The following is a 19,337-nucleotide window of genomic DNA, read 5'->3' on the forward strand; positions in this document are numbered from 1 at the left end:
AGACTGATATAGGAATTTGTTTGGGCACCAAACAATTATTGAGTTACAATTCTTTGCAATTTAATTTACTAACTGTACAACATTCATTGGGGAAATACATAAAATAAAAAATAATAAAACACATGGCCTCCCTGAATAACTTATAACTGTATGCATAATAAATAAATAAAAAAAAGAAACTGTAACGGTAGAAATCTCTCTTCAAGCAACGAATTTTACCACAATTAAAAATAACTGCTCCACAACGAATAAAACCTACGGTTCGTCTGCAAATTGTAACTCAGGAAGACAGGTGGTAATTATTGGAAACAGGTGTCGGAAGTTTAGAACACGGCAGGTGTGCTCCTGGCACGCCCTTGGGATGACTGAAGGAGCGAAATTTAAAAAATGGTTAAAACATAAAAGTCAAAGAGGCAGGTAAAGAACTAACTATAAATTTTAAAACTAATGGAACTACAACTACTAGGCATAAAATAATAGAAAAGATGCAATAATATTTTAGAGAGAGAGAGAGAGAGAGAGAGAGAGAGAGAGAGAGAGAGAGAGAGAGAGAGAGAATATCTACTGATGCAAGACCTTTACAAATATGTTAGAAAAAGCACAGGGCGCTAATCCATTCTACAAAATGCAAGAGAAGCCATGAAGAAAGGAGAACAAAACAAAACGAGACGTTATTTTCATGAAGATGGGGGTGGGGAAGGAACACAAAAGAAAGAAAAAGAGAAGGGTGAGAAAAATTTACAAATGCGAAAAGAGAAACTCAAAGCAGTTCACAAGCATTTACACGGTGGGTAAAAGGTGTCGTAAGGACAGAGGTCGATTGCATAAGGGAGCACACAACTTGATGAAGAGAAAAGAAGAGACCACGAAGGCATGATGAACGAAAATTCTCTCTTAATTCGCCTTTGCTAGTTATCAAACACCAACTAAAGATCAACAAAGCTTGTAACAAACCAAAAAAAAAGTTATAAACAAAACAAACGAGTCTTCAAAAGGGATCGGAATAACAAACAAACAAAGAACTGTTATAAATCTCAACCAGCAAAGGGAACGGAACACAGGACAAAAAAAACTTTTAAAACTTGACCAACAATACGCATCGCCAACAAAGAGATGAGGGGAAACTAACCAATCCAAGAAGAGAGAGAGAGAGAGAGAGAGAGAGAGAGAGAGAGAGAGAGAGAGAGAGAGATTTATACATACATATATATATATATATATATATATATATATATATATATATATATATATATATATATATATATATATATATATATACAGTACACATATATATGCAAATTACCTACAATCATAAATGGGGAAGGACCGGTGTAACTTGTGCAGAATACCTCCTTTACAACACTTTCGAAAATTAACAGATGTACTGAAACAGATATAACTGAACCTATAAAGGATTTCTCAGGTACCAACCTGTAAACTCTACTGAGATTACGTAATACACAATTTTATAATCTAAATCCTGAAATAGACAGAACTGCGTCTCAGTATTTTGGCAGCTGTTGCTTATATTACGAAACACTAGAAATAACTGTGTTCATCCTGAAAAATTACATCATTACAGAAATTAGGAAACTGAAACAAAATAACGCAAACTACACTCAGTTTAGTCTGGTTATGCAAGAAGAAACATCTGATATACAAAATGAAGTGTACCCTTCAGATGATGATGAACTGTCCAGGGAGTCGAGAATCCTACAACACAAGAGACGAACAGAAGTTGTAGTGTTAAAAATACAAACGTTGAATGTGACTTCTACCTTAATGGAAGGCCTCCAATGTATGTCGGAATCGTTCCGGATCACAACATCCCGCTAGCCATCTTAGAGGGGATGTCCATATTGAAATTATTATTATTATTATTATTATTATTATTATTATTATTATTATTATTATTATTCAGAAGATGAACCCTATCCATATGGAGTGAGCCCACATGGACCACTGACTTGAAATTCAAGCTTCCAAAAAATATGGTGTTCATTCGAAAGAACAGAAGGTAATGAGAAATACAAAGATGAGATCAGTTATTAGAAAAACAGCTAAATTAACAAATCAATAAAGAAATGAAAATGTAAGTAAGATACTAAAATAAAAGTTGAACTGTATTAGGGTAGTAAACTGCATCTTAGTTTGAACTTCTGAAGTTCCAATTGCACATCCTCTGGGAGGCTGTTCCACAGTCCAACAGTATTGAGAAAAGACTGCATATACAAATCTATAAACATACACACAATATATATATATATATATATATATATATATATATATATATATATATATATATATATATATATATATATTAATCCAGTACCTGTTCTCTTGAGCTGGAATTTAGTGACAGACTGAAACAAGAAATCAACCAAAGAGGCAAGCTGAAAACACATGGAAATCAAATAGATTGAAATTACATACGAAAGTAAAATTATATAAGAGTCTACTACAATTCTGTATTGTTATACGGGTATGAGTCACGGTATGACAAAGAACCTATAAATTCTAAAAGATTTTATCGATTTTACAAAAAAGTTTTCAGATGAACACTGGGAGTTAGATCGCAGGGTAGAGCTAGAAATGATACCATAAAGGAAATCAAGGAAGTTTCATATATTGACGAGATAACGATGAAATGCAGATAGAGAGGGCTTGGACTTGTCCCCATAACTCCTGGGAAAATTGTACTCTAAGTGTCAGCCAGACTGATGTGGGCACCAGAAGAGATGGAAGACCCTAACCTCCTTCCAAGAGAACTATGAGGGGGGAGGCAGAACATGAGTGGAGATTTGTGGAAGATAAAGAACAAGAAAGATATCATTGGCGGAATTTCACGGGGCCCTTTTCGCCTCGCGGCGTAGCAATTTTCTGAAAAAGGCAGATAAAAAGCCGTTTCTCCTACAAACCCACATAACCGAGGGAATCCAAAACCCAGCCTCTCAATTCTAGTAGGGCAGTTAAACTCTGCCGACGGTTTATGTAACAAAAGTCGTAGCTCATCCTTTTCCATCGGTTGCCGTACGGCTTGTGATTTGGGATCGTTGTCTGTTTGCTATTAAACTGTTTACTTTGATTCGTGGATGCCATATTGATCGTATGCTGAGTTTAACTTTCATGATTATACAACTATTCGGCTTATAATGAGGCTGACGTAGATGTTTGGTTTGTTATTTTTGCGGTCTACTGTAAAACTCCAATTTCCCAGCTCTTGTCAAAACCTTTCGTTGTTGTTATTGTTCTGTTTTGACTGTGATTTTTTGGCTTTAACTTCCTTAAGACTAAAGATATTTTGTCCTTACGGATTATCTTCGTTGGATGGCATCCAATGTCTAAAAGTCGAAGGGAAACATTACTTTTATTATCAAAGTACAGAAAACTTTCACAATGAACAAACACTCATAGATTAACTACTTGCAGAGCAAGCTTCAACAGAACAAAATGCCCTTCTAAGAAAAATGGAAAACACTGAATAATATTCAAATTAATTAAACAGCAACACAAAGAACCGACAGATAATTTGCCCTTAGAACTAACGTACATTTACTAATTACAGACGGGGCCTATAAAAGGGCAAGTTACAAAAACAACACAAAAAGGCTTTCAAAACATCAATATGCGTTTCAAACATGATTGCCATTTCATACACACCATCCCAACCAACATTCCACACACACACAAACACACACACATATATGTATATATATACACAACTTATTCACGTTAAAAGCTGGTTCCAGAGAGTGAAAACCTTGTTCTTATTAAGTCATTTGGGATGCGGATGCCAGCCCCATGACCTCCAACCTAGTTGTAACCCACCACAAGCCATAACAGCCAGATATGTAGCATAGGTCAACCTTGGCACAATGGGATTCAAACTGAACACGACTCTGTGTAATAACTAACTTTGCTCGGGTCCTGGACCTCCCGTTGTCTTGTTCTGGTATTTCAGATGCGGGTTCGAATCTTGCCAGGGGCAACAGAATTTCTTCATCTGGATCTAGGCTCCCATTAACAAACGTATCCAAAATGTAAAGAAATCGAGACGATATGAGGGCATTACGGAAATTCTTGTTCTTCGTCAATTAATTTTGTTGTGGAGCCAGAAGATAATATTCAAAGAATAACTTATCAGAATTATTATTTTCAATATGGAGTATCACTTTTATTTTCTATTTCCTAATGCTTATTTATTTATTACCTTTTCCTATAACCTGTCTCTCTCTCTCTCTCTCTCTCTCTCTCTCTCTCTCTCTCTCTCTCTCTCTCTCTCTCTCTCTCTGCAGGCTGATTTCCCTTTGGAGTCAGCTTGGGTTGTTTATAGACTGTTGACTCTGTCGTTAAGGGTTTTCAGCTGAAGATGTAAAAGAGAGAGAGAGAGAGAGAGAGAGAGAGAGAGAGAGAGAGAGAGAGAGAGAGAGAGAGAGAGAGAGAGAGAATGTCAGACTTCCATAATTACCTTTTTAATGTAGGCATTTACAGCAGTTTCGATTTCTATTGGCTGCAATTAAATGCTCAGAGCAATAGCAAACACCTAAGTGTAAATTTTACATTAAAGGCCTGAAGCCGACCTTTGTCTGACTTCGATATTTTTAAAAAGGTGCTCTGGCCAATGCAGCACAAGCAATCAGGTTTATAATTAGGTGAAACAATACTTCCTCAAGACTGGCAACCAATCCAACGACCCCCGAACAACCAACCACATCCAGTACCACCTTTGAAGTAAAAAAGGATTCACACAAATTATTAGAGGAACCTCACAAAAGGCAGTAAAAGCAGATCTCGTAATCTGGGTCACAGATAATTACAGTCAAGTCCTTCGGAAGAGAAAGGAAACGGGGCAATTTCCCCTTCCATACATCACTTCACACAGGTGTCATAAATACCAATTAAAGGTGGCATGGCACCCTCATAGTAAAGGACAAAAAAGTGACATCGCTCTCGAGTATCCACCCAGTAACTGCTTTCAAAGGGGGTAAGCCCCGCCATTCCCTGCCAAAGTACACATCACGTATTTAAACTGGTAGTAAGGAACACACACACACACTAAATGCATTCATACATAAACTATATATATATATATATATATATATATATATATATATATATATATATATATATATATATATATATATATATATATATATATATATATATATATATACATAAACTACATATATATACATAAACACCACACTGAAATAATTACCAGGAACATTCACTACAACTTAGGTAATCAAGTAATATAAACTTGAAAAATAATTACTCTATAATATCCGATATTATACAAAACCTATCTTAAAACAGGCCAGCCATCAAACCTAAGTACAAGTATAGCGGTGACAACAGGTGGAGAGAGAACTGATACTAAGACGAAAAGATTAAGTTAATATATGATTAAGAAAGTAAAACAACTTGAATGACTAAGCGGCAACGGTGAACCACCGTACCGGGGGACGCAAACAGTTTAAATGAGAGAGAGAGAGAGAGAGAGAGAGAGAGAGAGAGAGAGAGAGAGAGAGAGTGCGCGCCCTGAGTGAGGCAGTCCCTACGCTGCTGAGACCTTGCAACAATGCATAATGTTGAAAGGGACCTTAGCAACGCGTATGTTTCAATGCCTCCCCCTTGGCCTTTGCAGATACATAGCTAGTGGAAGAAAAATCGGTCGCAGCAAACAGAAAAAATGAAGGTTCCTACACCCATATTGACGACATTGAAATTTGTTTGATTGTGTGCGCGCGCGCTTGTGACTGATGTCTACAAACAACTTTTCATTGAAGTGTGACCGAGAACCACCACAACCAAATATATAAAATAACCGCAAAACAATCAAGAAATAAGCAAACAACGCTCAGTATGTATCAGGAACGCTGAATATCCATATTTTGATTTTATTACAAAATCACAAAGAATGAAAGTGAGCCTTACGTTGACCTAGTCGTATCGCCTTACGACACTTACATGACACTTTCTTGAACAATCGAATGAGCCGACAAATTTGGTTGAATTGTTCTGAAATGCATGAAATGCCAATAAAAAGAGGAAAATAAGACATGAAATTATTAAATATGCGAGGCTGAAACGTCGGCTGTACCATTAAATCATGTTACACGTCTTGGTCGAGTTATACGAAGATACTTGACGAGCCGATAGAGAAAATACATATGAAATACGAAACAAAATGTGGTTAGCCTGAAATTGCGAATCTAAAGTTGTGTCTTAGTCTAGTTGTTCTACAGAAAAAAAAAAAAACACCAGGAACTAAGAAGAGGTGTATGGTCCCATATCATCAAGTGTGAGTCAGCAGCAGGGCGTTCTTGCCGATGGAGGTACTAGGCTGGGTACTTCCTAATAGCCTTCACCCAACGACGTTATAAATAAGGGTGCCTCTGGCAGGGCATAACCGACAAACAGACAGACAGTCAGCGCACAATCCATCGCCGGAAGACCCGATTCATGTTGGTAACAGGTCAACACCTATTCTGGCTTCCAAGACACCCTCTTCTGTCCCCAACATGACAGTATCCATGTAAACAGCACGAAAATCAAAATGGGGCGAAATGCCACATCCCAAAACCCAATTCTTCATCTCTTGCAACAGTCTTCATGAATCTGACGTGAACGGCAATAGGTCCTAATGAGTCAGAAGAGTCTCTTCCGATTTCTTTCCCACTCAGTTCAACCTTTCGTTCTCAATGAAGGGTTAAATGCGACACGCTCTCATAAAAGCCCTGGTGAGTTTCTCACCCCAGTCATAAATAGCATTTCTCTCATGATGGGCCATAAGAATCGTAAACGCCACATGTGAGCATCAAGATGAAGCATCTATGTTACCAAACAAAGAAAGAGGGTGAGACTGCATTTAGGCAATGTGGAGCATTCCTGCACCATCTTCATCTTTAATTCTCTCTTTGTACGCCTTTATTTAGCTTGCTTTTTTTGTCTGCTTGTTTGCTTGTTTGTTTGTTTGTTTGTCTGGGTCAAATCTTGTAACTCAATTTTCGACCTATTCCCTACGTCCGAAGGACTTGAAATTTTGCATGGTTACTCAATCCTGGTGACAATACAACCTTACATGATCAGTAGGTCATCAGTGACCTCTAGTGACTCTACAATGACCTTTCCCAGTATCTCAGGATTTATATGAAAATCTTCGGATTTTTCATACAAATCACAGGTTAATAACTCTACGCATTTTGAAACCTTTTTTGGCTCGACAGGATATCACGTTCAATTTCTTTAAATTACAATTGTAAATCGTTTACAATCTCTGTCAAAACTAAAAAGTATAAAATAAAGAATGTAAAAAAATTAAAACACGCCTTTATTAAAATGCACTAAAAAGTAAAAAATAGTTGAGACACCTGGATTTTCTTACAATTAATCGCGTCTACAAAAATAAAAGCGTTGGCGCCAAACATGGAAGGAAATGCTACAAGAAATAAAAAACTATTTTTTTTGTAGCATTTCCTTCCATGTTTGGCGCCCACGCTTTCAGTTTTGTAGACATGATTAATTATAAGAAAATCCTGGTGTCTCAAAAATTATTTTTACTTTTCAGTGCATTTTAATAAGAGCGTGTTTTAAAACTTCATTATATTTTTTTACATACACACATATATACATACATACATACATACATATATATATATATATATATATATATATATATATATATATATATATATATATATATATATATATATATACATATATATTGTATTGTATGATATACACACAATATATATATATATATATATATATATATATATATATATATATATATATATATATATATATATATATATATATATATATATATATATATATATATATACTATATATATATATATATCACATCTTTTCCATTCCTTTATGCATTACTTATGTACTTTCATCATTTATAATCGATCACAGCCTCTCTCTGCATTTGATTGTTATATTTACCAGAGGATGGTGATGGTGACGATAACATTCACTGCATTTAAAACTAACCAAACACCAATCGTCATCATAATCATAATCATCATCACCACCACGATAAACTGTCGTTTACTAAAGTAAGTCTTGTATTGAAACGCCCCCAAAAATACAAGCATAAACTTAACGACACTATGCAAGTTGGGAAACATTTTATTTTAACTTCGCGAAATTCGATTTTAAACTGAACACCGGTCCTACAGCAAAACTTTTTTCATTACTCAAAATGTTCAAGTAAATAACAAGAACGAAGACATGAATACATAAATACGAAAACAAATCAAAACAAGTAAACTTAAACAAACAAATTAATATATAAATACATGAAATATGGTAATGGTCCATGGCGCTTCAAAGTACAGTAGTTCAGCAGGCACACCTCAACTTCACCGAATTGTCTCCCCCATCCCCCCCACCCCCTCAACCTCACTCACCAGGTTCCTGTTCGTCCCACGTCACTCCTTGTCCCACCTTGCTCCCACTTCCTTTTACTTTCTTGCTTCGTTCTGCTTAGCGCCCTTCCCAGCAATTGCAGCTCTGTCAAGAACTACCGCCCCCAAACTCTCTCTCTCTCTCTCTCTCTCTCTCTCTCATACATCAGGGGTGCATCACTGAGTTAACAAATGAAAGAATGAACGCCAAAATGAAAATTGTTTTGCTATTTCTAAATCCCTCTTAGAAGAGACGACTCATTGTGACCTATCTATGTATCTATATATCTATCTATATATATGCATAGACACATACATACGTGTAAAGGAGCAAAAATATTCAACACTATATTAATCTTTCAATCCATAAAAGTTCAAATCGACCTTGACGAACAAGTCACAGTCAATAACCCAATCAATAAAATGTCGTTAGACCGACCTCACACACACACTGAACGAAAAACCCTCCAATAACGGCAAGGAATCGGGAAACGGCACCAACGCTGCCGATAGCACATCTGCAGGGGCAACCAGAAATCCATCTCGTCGCAGGATCTGCTTTGGTAACTACAGGATACCTGCCATATGAGGCTGCAGAGGAGTGCATAACTACACCAAGGTCAGCTTTCCCTCGCTCTTATCCCATGGGCAAGTGGAGTTGCTGCGCGTAAGCAACTCCAATATCAGAATTGTAATATCGTTTTGTTACTGGTAAAAAAAACAGTGAAGCGAAAACTGCTATTCCTAACTTCATCAGTATGGTACATAAGGTATGCATCATCACCCCAGTGCCAAAAGAGGCCCTATCCCCACTGAAGCTCTTATGTCTGAAATGGAATAATAAATTCCCAGTTCTGCTGATCTGTATTTTTAAAATCAGCCTTCCAGTTTTTAAGGTGCCAGTTTTAAAAACATACTCACTTTTTGTTTTGCTAACAATCTAAAACTCGAAAATATACAAAATTAAAATGTCGTTGCGTAGGAGAGAGAGAGAGAGAGAGAGAGAGAGAGAGAGAGAGAGAGAGAGGCTGGCTACTTTTCTAAGGAATACTTATACCGATTCATATATCAAAATCTTTCAGACATTCATATCCATTCACGTTCAAGTAGTAAACTGGTTCGGCGCTGGATTAGCGTTCTGAGCAAACAGCTTATTCCATAAAAAGATGTTGTGGGAGCTTTAACAATTTCTCTGCATATTTCCAAAACTTCACTCTTCGCCGGGTACCAAATACAAATCCCTGGCCGAGGTCACTGCGGAACTCTCTCTCTCTCTCTCTCTCTCTCTCTCTCTCTCTCTCTCTCTCTCTCTCTCTCTCTCTCTCTCTCTCTCTCTCTCTCTCCAGAACACTAACTGACCACCTTCCCTACACCCACTAAAAGAAATTAAATTTCTTTTTTTATTCAATATACTTCACTGTTTCTGCATATGAAACACCCATTCCCCCACCCTCTCTCTCTCTCTCTCTAACATTTACACCAAGCAAAACTTAAGTAAAAACCTGCAAAGCCTGTGTGCAAGTATAAGACTGTAAATGTGCGAAAACCAAAGTTTTCATCTCAAAACCATTTACACCCACACCTGACTTCCCAGCGCTGGAGGAGGAGGAGGAGGAGGAGGAGGAGGAGGAGGAGGAGGAGGAGGAGGAGGAGGAGGAGGAGGAGGAGGAGGAGATAAAGTAACAGTCATGAGTGTACTCTGTAATTAGGAACTAGCCTCAAATGATGCCTGGAGACGTTAATGAGCACTTGGTCGTGGCATTAGTAAGTATAGTGCGAAGCCTGGTCTTTACGCAGTGAGATTTATAATCACCTCCTGGTTTTCAGAACCTAATATACATTTACATTCAACTATCCATACTTTTGGGTGCATAGACCGTTGGTACTAACTAAAGGACACATTTAGCCAAGAACCAATAGAATATTATTATCATCATCTTTACCATCAGCATTATGATTCAAAATAAGTAAATATTCACAACGAAAGCCCCTAAAGATTATTAGTTTATACAGCACGGTTCCACACACACACACACACACACTCTACAACAGTCATATATGAATAGAGAAAGGAAAGAACAAATGAATCAATGAGAACAAAACAGAAGAGAGACGGGGGAAAAGTTTAAAAGAGAGCGACTGACCCGCCCATTAAATGTTTGATTTGATTCGCTGGTTTATGGCATTCCTTCACACTAATGATGAAAGAATGCTATATTCATTGAAAACGGGATATTCTCCACGGATCATACTCTCAAGATCAAATGAATCTAATTCAATGCGAGCATTAACGGTCAAAGCACCCTATATGAAATTCTCAACTGATACCTCCAAAAAGAGAGGCCAGCTTAAAATAACACAAGTCATGCTTTACTAAAACATTTATCACAAACCCGAAAACAGACAGAAAAATAATTGACCTGCCTAAATAAAAGGCTTTTCTGAAGGAACAAAAACACGCCTCGACGTCCTGCAACATTCACTGCGAAGCGCAGGAAAAAGGACAGAACATCAAAAGCAAAGAGCATGGAGGATAAAGAGGAGTGAATGATTTCAATAGTGATTAGGGAGACCTTATGAGAGGAAGGTGGGAGGGGTGAAGGAGATATCCTGAGGAATGGGGAAAGAAAATCTTGATGTCCTGTCAGGAATCTGAGTGGGAAAAGGAGGTGGTTGAGAAATCTACCCAAGATCAGTGACAGGGGATTTCCAAACCGAGAGGGAAGGGAGATGACAGGAGTAGGGGGAGGAGGCCCTAGTGGGTACAGACAAGTGAAGTACGGAGGGGAAATCTGAAGTAGAGGGGAGGAGAGGTCGAAAATGAGAGGGATGGGAAATCTTAAATGAACAGAAAGGGGAGATCTCTATGAACTGGGGGCAGAACAGAAAGATAAACGGCAGGACCCCCAAAATGAGGGGAGCGTTGATTCACAATGAGAATGTGAGATTGCTTGAATAAATAGGGGAAAGAGAAAGGGAAGGGGACACTTTACATTACAGGGAAGGGGAGGTGGAAGAGAGAGGGAGGAGAGATCACCTGGAGTAGGGAGGTAATGTCTTACACGAAGGATGGGAGGGGGTGGGGGGGGGGTGGGACCCGTACCGGATGTGCCTGAGGGTCGACATTGACCCACGTGCCACATTTCCGAGTAAGGTGGTGGAACGGGCAAGAGGAGAAATATAAATGGGGAGGAAGAGGGGTGTACGGTGCCCCAGGGCTCAATTCATCACAGACTTTTTTGAGGGTGCGAGTGTTACTTGCCTGGACATCTGCGCAATAATTATTTCTTCCCTACGGTGACTGATTTCATACAAGCTGGCGTCACAAAAGCTATACTTAGAACTATACTGTTCCTGAAAAAATTACATGCTTATCTAATTACACGAACGCACCCGAGGATTCATTGCCACACTAAAGTGTCGTACCCGTCATAATCAACTTGACATTTACTTGGAACTTCCCCTCCACCTAAAATAAGGAACGTAATATACTCTGGCTGTCAATCATGGGTTATGTGCCATTAGTCTCGTTTTTCGGTTCGAATCCTACTAGAGACGAAATACTTAACAATTGCAATTCCCCTTGGGTGGGTATATGCAATTCCTATGGTATAGTGAATTAGATATTAAATGGTATTTGTGGTTTAATATTTGTGAATACAAAAAAGTCAAGCGAATATGTAACAATTCACACAAGCACACACACACACACACACACACACACACACACACACATATATATATATATATATATATATATATATATATATATATATATATATATATATATATATATATATATATATATATATATACAATTGATATATACACACACACAACACACATTCACATATATATATATATATATATACACACACACACACATATATATATATATATATATATATATATATATATATATATATATATATATATATATATATATATATATATGAATTTTTAACACATCTTGACATTTTTATGCTAACAAACATTAAGCTACAAATGTCGCTTAATATCCAGTTTGCTCTAACTAGGAAATAAAGCCGAAGGGGAATTATAACTGCCAAGTGGTAGTCACTTGATGGATTTGAACCACCAACAGCAACTACCTCCAACCTCGAAATGAGTTCTCTTCCCGCTGGACTGTCAAGAGGGGTTTAAGTTGATACCGACTCTGCCATACAAAATGTCAAGGTGATGTGATAAAAATTCATAAAAAGCTACGTGTTTCAAACGTACCAACCAGCCGTCATGGTGGGGATGGGTTAATGTTTTTTGCAGCGTCCCTTCGGTCCCTAGTTGCAACCCCTTTCACTCCTTTTACTGTACCTCCACCCATATTATCTTTCTTCCATCTTACTATCCACTTTCTCGTAACAATGATTTCACAGTGTAAGTGCGAGGTTTTCCTCCTGTTACACCTCTCATTCCTTCCAGCACTGAATGACCTCATAGGTCCCAGCGCTTGGCCTTTGGCCTAAACTCTATATTCCATTCCATTCCAATTCGAAGGGGGTATGTACGGCGGAGTCTGTATCAACTTACACCTCCCTTGACAGTCCAATGGTAAGAGAACTCATTAATGAAGTCAAGAGGGAGTTGCACTTGGTGGTTTGAATCCACCAGGTGACTACCACTTATCAACTATAATTCCCCTTCGGTATTATTTCCGAGGTACAACGAAATGGATATTATACATTTTTAGCTTAATGTTTGTGAATATATAAAATGTCAAGGTTATGTGATAAAGTCATTAATAGCTATGTGTTTCAAACGTACCAATTAGGTGTCATGGTGGGGGTGGGTTGATGCCCATGCTAAGTACAAATACCTGCATTCAAAGGGCATATGTACAGCAGAGTCAGTGTCTACTTAAACCTCACAACACAGTCCAGTAGTAAGAGAACTACCCCACTTACAGTCCAGTGGTAAGAGAACTACCTCACTTGAAAGTCCAGTGGTAAGAGAACTACCTCACTTGACAGTCCAGTGGTGGGAGAACTACCTCACTTGACAGTCCAGTGGTAAGAGAACTACCTCACTTGACAGTCCAGTGGTGAGAGAACTACCTCACTTGACAGGCCAGTGATAAGAGAACTACCTCACATGACAGGCCAGTGATAAGAGAACTACCTCACTTGACAGGCCAGTGATAAGAGAACTACCTCACTTGACAGGCCAGTGATAAGAGAACTCGCCACTGAAGTCAGCAGTAGTTGATGTTGGTGGTTCGAACACACCAGGTGACTACCACTTGTCAATTATAATTCCCCTTCGGAATTATTTCTGAGCTAGAACGCACTGGATATTAAAAGACGTTTGTAACAACGTTTGTGAATATAAAAAATGTCAAGGTGATTTAGCAAAAATTCATAAATAGCTACGTGTTGGTGGTTCGAATCCATCAGGTGATTATCACTTGTTAACTGTAATTCCCTTTGGTATTATTTTCGAGGTAGAGCGAACTGGATAACGAACAACATTTGTATCTTAATGTGTGTGTATACATACATACAGTTTATGTATATATACATACAGTATAAACACACTGAGTATAATGTGCGTTCGCAGAATTATCTTTTATCTTCGCTCTATAATGTGGTTTATGCAGTCACAGTCACAGGTTACCAAATGACGTTGTTGATTTGTCTTGTATAGTAACTTGGAGCCTATTAGGGACGCTGTCGCTTCTTCCTAATCCCACTCTTTCACATTCAGTAGGAGTAGGAAAAACTTGTGGATGAAGGGTCGGTTAGGTAGGTTAATACAGTACCTCCAGTCACGGTGTACTTTTCCTGTGTATCATCCAAAACGAAAGGCCCTTCACGACACCACTGAATGCCAAACGCTGAGAACTGATTTGCACTGTCCATAAGTATTTCCACTGGGTAGTTCTGGTCATGCAACGCAACGTACTATGGTTGCATGCGCAGTTGTGGTGAGTAGTTCTCAGTTACAGAAATTGCTCAGTAACTAACGGTAGTGTCACTACATCCTAGAGATGTAATCTTTTAATATGTCTTTCCAAGTTTAAGGCACTTAATCTGACAGCTGTATCTTAGCATAGTTTACTAGACAGTATATAGGTGATAATGGAATAGTAAGGATTATCATTTAAATAAAGAAGGTGTTTGTATATTAGAATGGACACCAGATTGCTTTCAACTATATCTGGACCGGAATAATATACCTGAATTGTAAAATTGTTAAGTTATTGAGTATTTACTATTTTTATATTCCTGTTTCGTAAAAACAGTTATTATCTCAGTTTTTCTTAATTAGCAGAAGAGTTTACCTACATTCACAGCAGGTAAAAGCAATATCCAAGAATTTGAGGCGCAACAGTCCACTTACTAGGAAGTAAATGAGAAAATCCCAATGAAAATTCTAGAGGGTGCGATGCTTTGATCCCAGGTATTGTAACTGCTTCAGTCAGTGTCCGAGAGTAAGACGTTCCTTTCATTAATGGCACGTCATTCTTGTTAAAAAAGTAACCATATAAGAAACACAAGCGCATACTTGTTTCTGTTGCATTTTACGTTTCCTTATGCTAACTTTAATTACAGTTTTTCTTGTGTTGTCAGATACATAAGAATAATAATGATACAATTGTAAAATGACTTTAAGATGTGGTTATTGCACGAATGAAAGGACTTAAGGAAGATAAAACAATACATGAGAGTCAAGTGAACGCAAAACAATTCAAAAAATGCCAAAGAAAGAAGCCCGAAATTTAGTCCTTTAAGCCTGAAATTTAGTCCTTTAACTTGAAAAGCAAGTTAAAAGTAAAAATGATAAAAGATAAACATGCCTAGTCCATGATAATTTCATGACACACGAATCGCTATTTTCATAAAAAAAAATCTCATTTTAATTTCACTGGCTATCAGATTCTTAAACATCTAAAGAACTGTACTATGGCAAAGAATCGTGTAGGTGTCGTATGAATGAAACCACATGCTGAATAAAAATAATGATAAATAATCCTTTTTTGTGCCTGGTAGCAAAATTTATTTATTCTGTATAGCCTACTTATTATAATAAATGTCAACTGTTATTTCAAGTATAACACTGTGCACTATTACATTAATAAATTATTAATTCACGTGAGCTGAGTGTCGAAAACTCAAAATTTGAAACAGTGCTTTTCAAAAAATATGAATAAATATAAACCCACGTCCATATCATCATCATCATTATTTTTATCACCAGTAGGGCGTTTTTCCTGAGCATGACAGCTTTCAGAGAAAATAAAGACAGCAGACAGCCTGTAATGTCCTCTTACTGGATGAACCAATAAGTAATCTGTGATGGTGAATCCTTGTTCTAATAAAACACCAATTATCCTTGAAAAATGCAACCATCAAAAACCTCAAATAACAAACAGTACTTCATAACATTTTCTTCTATGCTGTAAAGCTGACGGTTATGTCTCTAATCATAAACCACCGAGTTGTAAAGGAATGGTTTTAATAAAAATTTAGTCATGACGATAAAAAGGTGATCAAATTACGTTTCAAAGCTGTCATGATGGAATTGGTGACCATCATCATCTACAATTTTATTTCAGGTTTTGTCTTCCTTGTGGTGAGGACGCCTGATGAATTTTCTACTCTCTTTTTTATTCTACTGTTCTTTACCTCATGTTATTACTCTTTTCCACCTCCCCAATAAATAAGGGATAAAAAAGCACAAAGATTTCCTAATTAAAAAGCTATAGCCAGTAACTAATATACTCTCACCTTTTAACTAGGACTCTTTTTCTTGCCAAGAACACTAACAACAACTTGGAAACAGTTACAAAATGACTAAAATAAAAGGAACCTCAGGCCATTCAATTTTTGCCACTGAATTAACGGCCCTTCATTCTTACAAGTCAATAATTTTGTCTCTTCAACATTAGCACATCAAAGGATTCAACACTGAGATACTAGGTGAATTTCAACAATCCAGAATGAAAGTTAAGAGCAATTACCAAAACAGTTTGGCTGCCGAGTGTACGACAACACGGTTTCTGTGGACAAACGAAGCCTAACACATTCAACCTACCAACATGACTTTACAACTTAATCTATTAAAGAAAAATACTCATCATAAGTGGCACTTATTCACTCACAAAAAACTTCGATTGTCATACAAGCATTAAAACAGCATTATTATTAAAAAAAATAATAATAAATGAGGCATTATTAATACTTACCTTGCTAACAATGCTAGTCAAGAGGCATACTACTGTCCTCTACAGTTTGGAAAAGTTGAAAATGTAACAAGAGAATTCCTTTCCCGTCAGCATCACTTACCTTAACATCGGGCTCTACAGGCGACGCTGGTACGGTGATGGTAACGGTGCCAGAATGTGGCCGTGGGGGAGGCGGTGGGGGTGGAGTTGAAGTGGGTCTTTTCGCCACCTGGTATAAAAAACACACACATTCAAGTTCAAAATCAAATCATGTCAAGTTTCGAAGGTATCCAGTCTATTTATGACTGAAAGATAATAGATACTCAATAAGCCATGGAGAAATCTTTTTAATCATTTATATTTTTCCTCTAATTTCTCCACTATTATTAATCCTATTTTCAACCACCGAAATATTCTTATTAGTAATCCCTCCTATAGTCAGCTATGACAGTCTGAAAGTTTTGGAATACATTCAGCAGTTAGATTAAACCAATGAACAAGAATTCTAATAGGCATACACATCTTTTATTCTGTGAAATCTCTTAGCTACAGTCACCAAAGTCCCATATTCCATTCGTACCCTCATCTAACAAACTACCTATCACCAAAAGGGAAGAAGAAATTAAAAGAAAAGAAAACGTACCAGAATTATCAAGATTGTGCCCATTCCCTGTACAGTACAAAATAATCATAATTTTCCCGCAAGTATTATATTACAAATTTACAAGTTTTTCCTAAAAGTATTATATTACAAATTTATAAATTTTCCCTGAAAGTATTATAATACAAATCTATAAGTTTACTTTTCACTTTTTATTTTTCATTTAGGTTTGAGCAAGCTATGGCAAGTAAACTGCCAATAACGTACAGTATTTCAAGTGAAGAAAAAATATTTTTCAATTATATATGAGAGTTTCTAAATTCATATCAGTCAAGAATCCAAACGAAATTGGTGAACTGAGTGTTGGCTTAATGCAATACGCCCTGAAAATCAAGTGTTACTGAACTTCCAGTGGTTAGATGCAGATGGCAGTATCTTAATGATGGCAAAAACTAAGAGTGAGAATTCAGCCCTCATGGAGAAGCACTTCTTGTCCTCCATACTTCTCCACATTTAAGTTTTGAGCATTCTATGCGTTAAAAAACAGTAAGGCAAATTATATAATCAAAAGACCTATAAACAACTTTTCTTGAATCCAAAATTATTTATTTCATCATAAATATTTCCTTGAAACTGACTAATCTGACTACATGATTTCTAAACCTTACTTATTTTAAAACATTCAGTTTTAGTAAGTACTAAACTACTTACACATATTTCAATCTAGATACCACTGAAAATTAAAAAGACAGGTACATTGTCACCAAAACAGGTAGGCTGTCACCAAAATCAGTTTAACCAAGCTAGAGTCAGAATTCTACTTTATAAAACCTTGGATAGAATTATAAAAGACAAATACTACTTTACAAATTAAAATTACTGGAAACTACGGTTATATGACTTTACAATACATGTACCATTCATAAAAAGGAGAGTACAGTAACCTGAATTTTCAGACTTTCACAACAATAAATCCCAAAAACATTTTCTTTATGAATGTTGACCATGGGAGGTTAAGCAAGAATGAATACTGACTACATTCTCATGCTGTCTCATACTAAATGAAATACTGTATTCAGTTTCAACAACAAACCAGCCTTTCAGATAATAACTAACAATAACTAGAACAATCTCACAATAACAGACCCATCATTAATGGATTTTGCTGTAATGGCAATGTCTCATATAATGGACACTTAGGTCGAGTAAATATAATGTACTTCCAATTGACATCAATGAGACGACAGTTTGGGTGTTATTTGCAATGCTTGAGTATTGCAAATGCTGCTCTACTATTTCAACTAGTTAAGTGAAACCACTAAGTGGTTCTATTCTGTTAAATGAAAACACAACAACTAGTTTTCCAGATGGCACTCCTTGAATTAAAAAACATACATAGTATTCAACTGTGTGAAAAAGTACCATAAAACTGTCTCACATGTTCCTTGTGACATCTCGTTTCATGCATCTTACATGACTGCTTTATCTTGAGCAACATTCACAGTTGAGACTTAATTTCAATTTACAGTGCATGTCTGTTTCTCTCTATACAATATAGAACAATCCACCTATTTCAAATAGGTGACGACAATCTAAACATGCATCCTTATAATCCTTTCATACATCTACTGTTTACCTTATATCCATTTTTTACTGAAACCAATTGCAATGGTGTATAAAATGTACCTTGTGTATCATTTGCATAATTTTATTACTTTAATTAATACAGAAAAAGGGAGAGTGAAAGACGAGTGAAAGAACACAATATTTGTTCTCTTCTATTGTCGTCACATTTTCGTCAGCATAATTTTGTTTTTATATTTTTTACCACTCTCAATCTGCAGTGCATATTTAATATTGGTACTCTATGTGCTTATTCTCCAGATAACACCTCCTCATTGCCTATTCACTCAATATTTAAATCTCAGATTTCTATTTCCTCATTTCTCAATCAGAAAATATATGCCCAAGGTAATACATTAAAGGACCTAGCAATTTTAAATTACTAAATGTGCTTATCATTTTAGCACATATTCATGAGAACTAAACTAAACCATTACATCACTAAAATTTGCAGTAATAGGAGGGTATACTTATTTACACTTTACAGTCATAACTTTACACCTAAGAATGC

At 36.6% G+C, this 19,337-nt stretch overlaps 1 protein-coding gene across 31 annotated transcripts in view; it reads right to left on the bottom strand.

The window, feature by feature from the left end:
• Pkn (serine/threonine-protein kinase N) overlaps positions 1–19,337 on the bottom strand; it is a 733,150-nt gene that overhangs the window by 272,855 nt on the left and 440,958 nt on the right. For all 31 annotated transcript variants that reach the window (XM_067091623.1, XM_067091613.1, XM_067091618.1 and 28 more), the window contains one exon: positions 16,724–16,831. In XM_067091623.1, coding sequence (XP_066947724.1) covers positions 16,724–16,831 — 108 coding nt within the window. The remainder of the gene's footprint in view (positions 1–16,723; positions 16,832–19,337) is intronic.

This window comes from Macrobrachium rosenbergii, chromosome 48 (genome assembly GCF_040412425.1).
Source record: "Macrobrachium rosenbergii isolate ZJJX-2024 chromosome 48, ASM4041242v1, whole genome shotgun sequence".
In the NCBI taxonomy this organism is placed as follows: Eukaryota; Metazoa; Arthropoda; class Malacostraca; order Decapoda; family Palaemonidae; genus Macrobrachium; species Macrobrachium rosenbergii.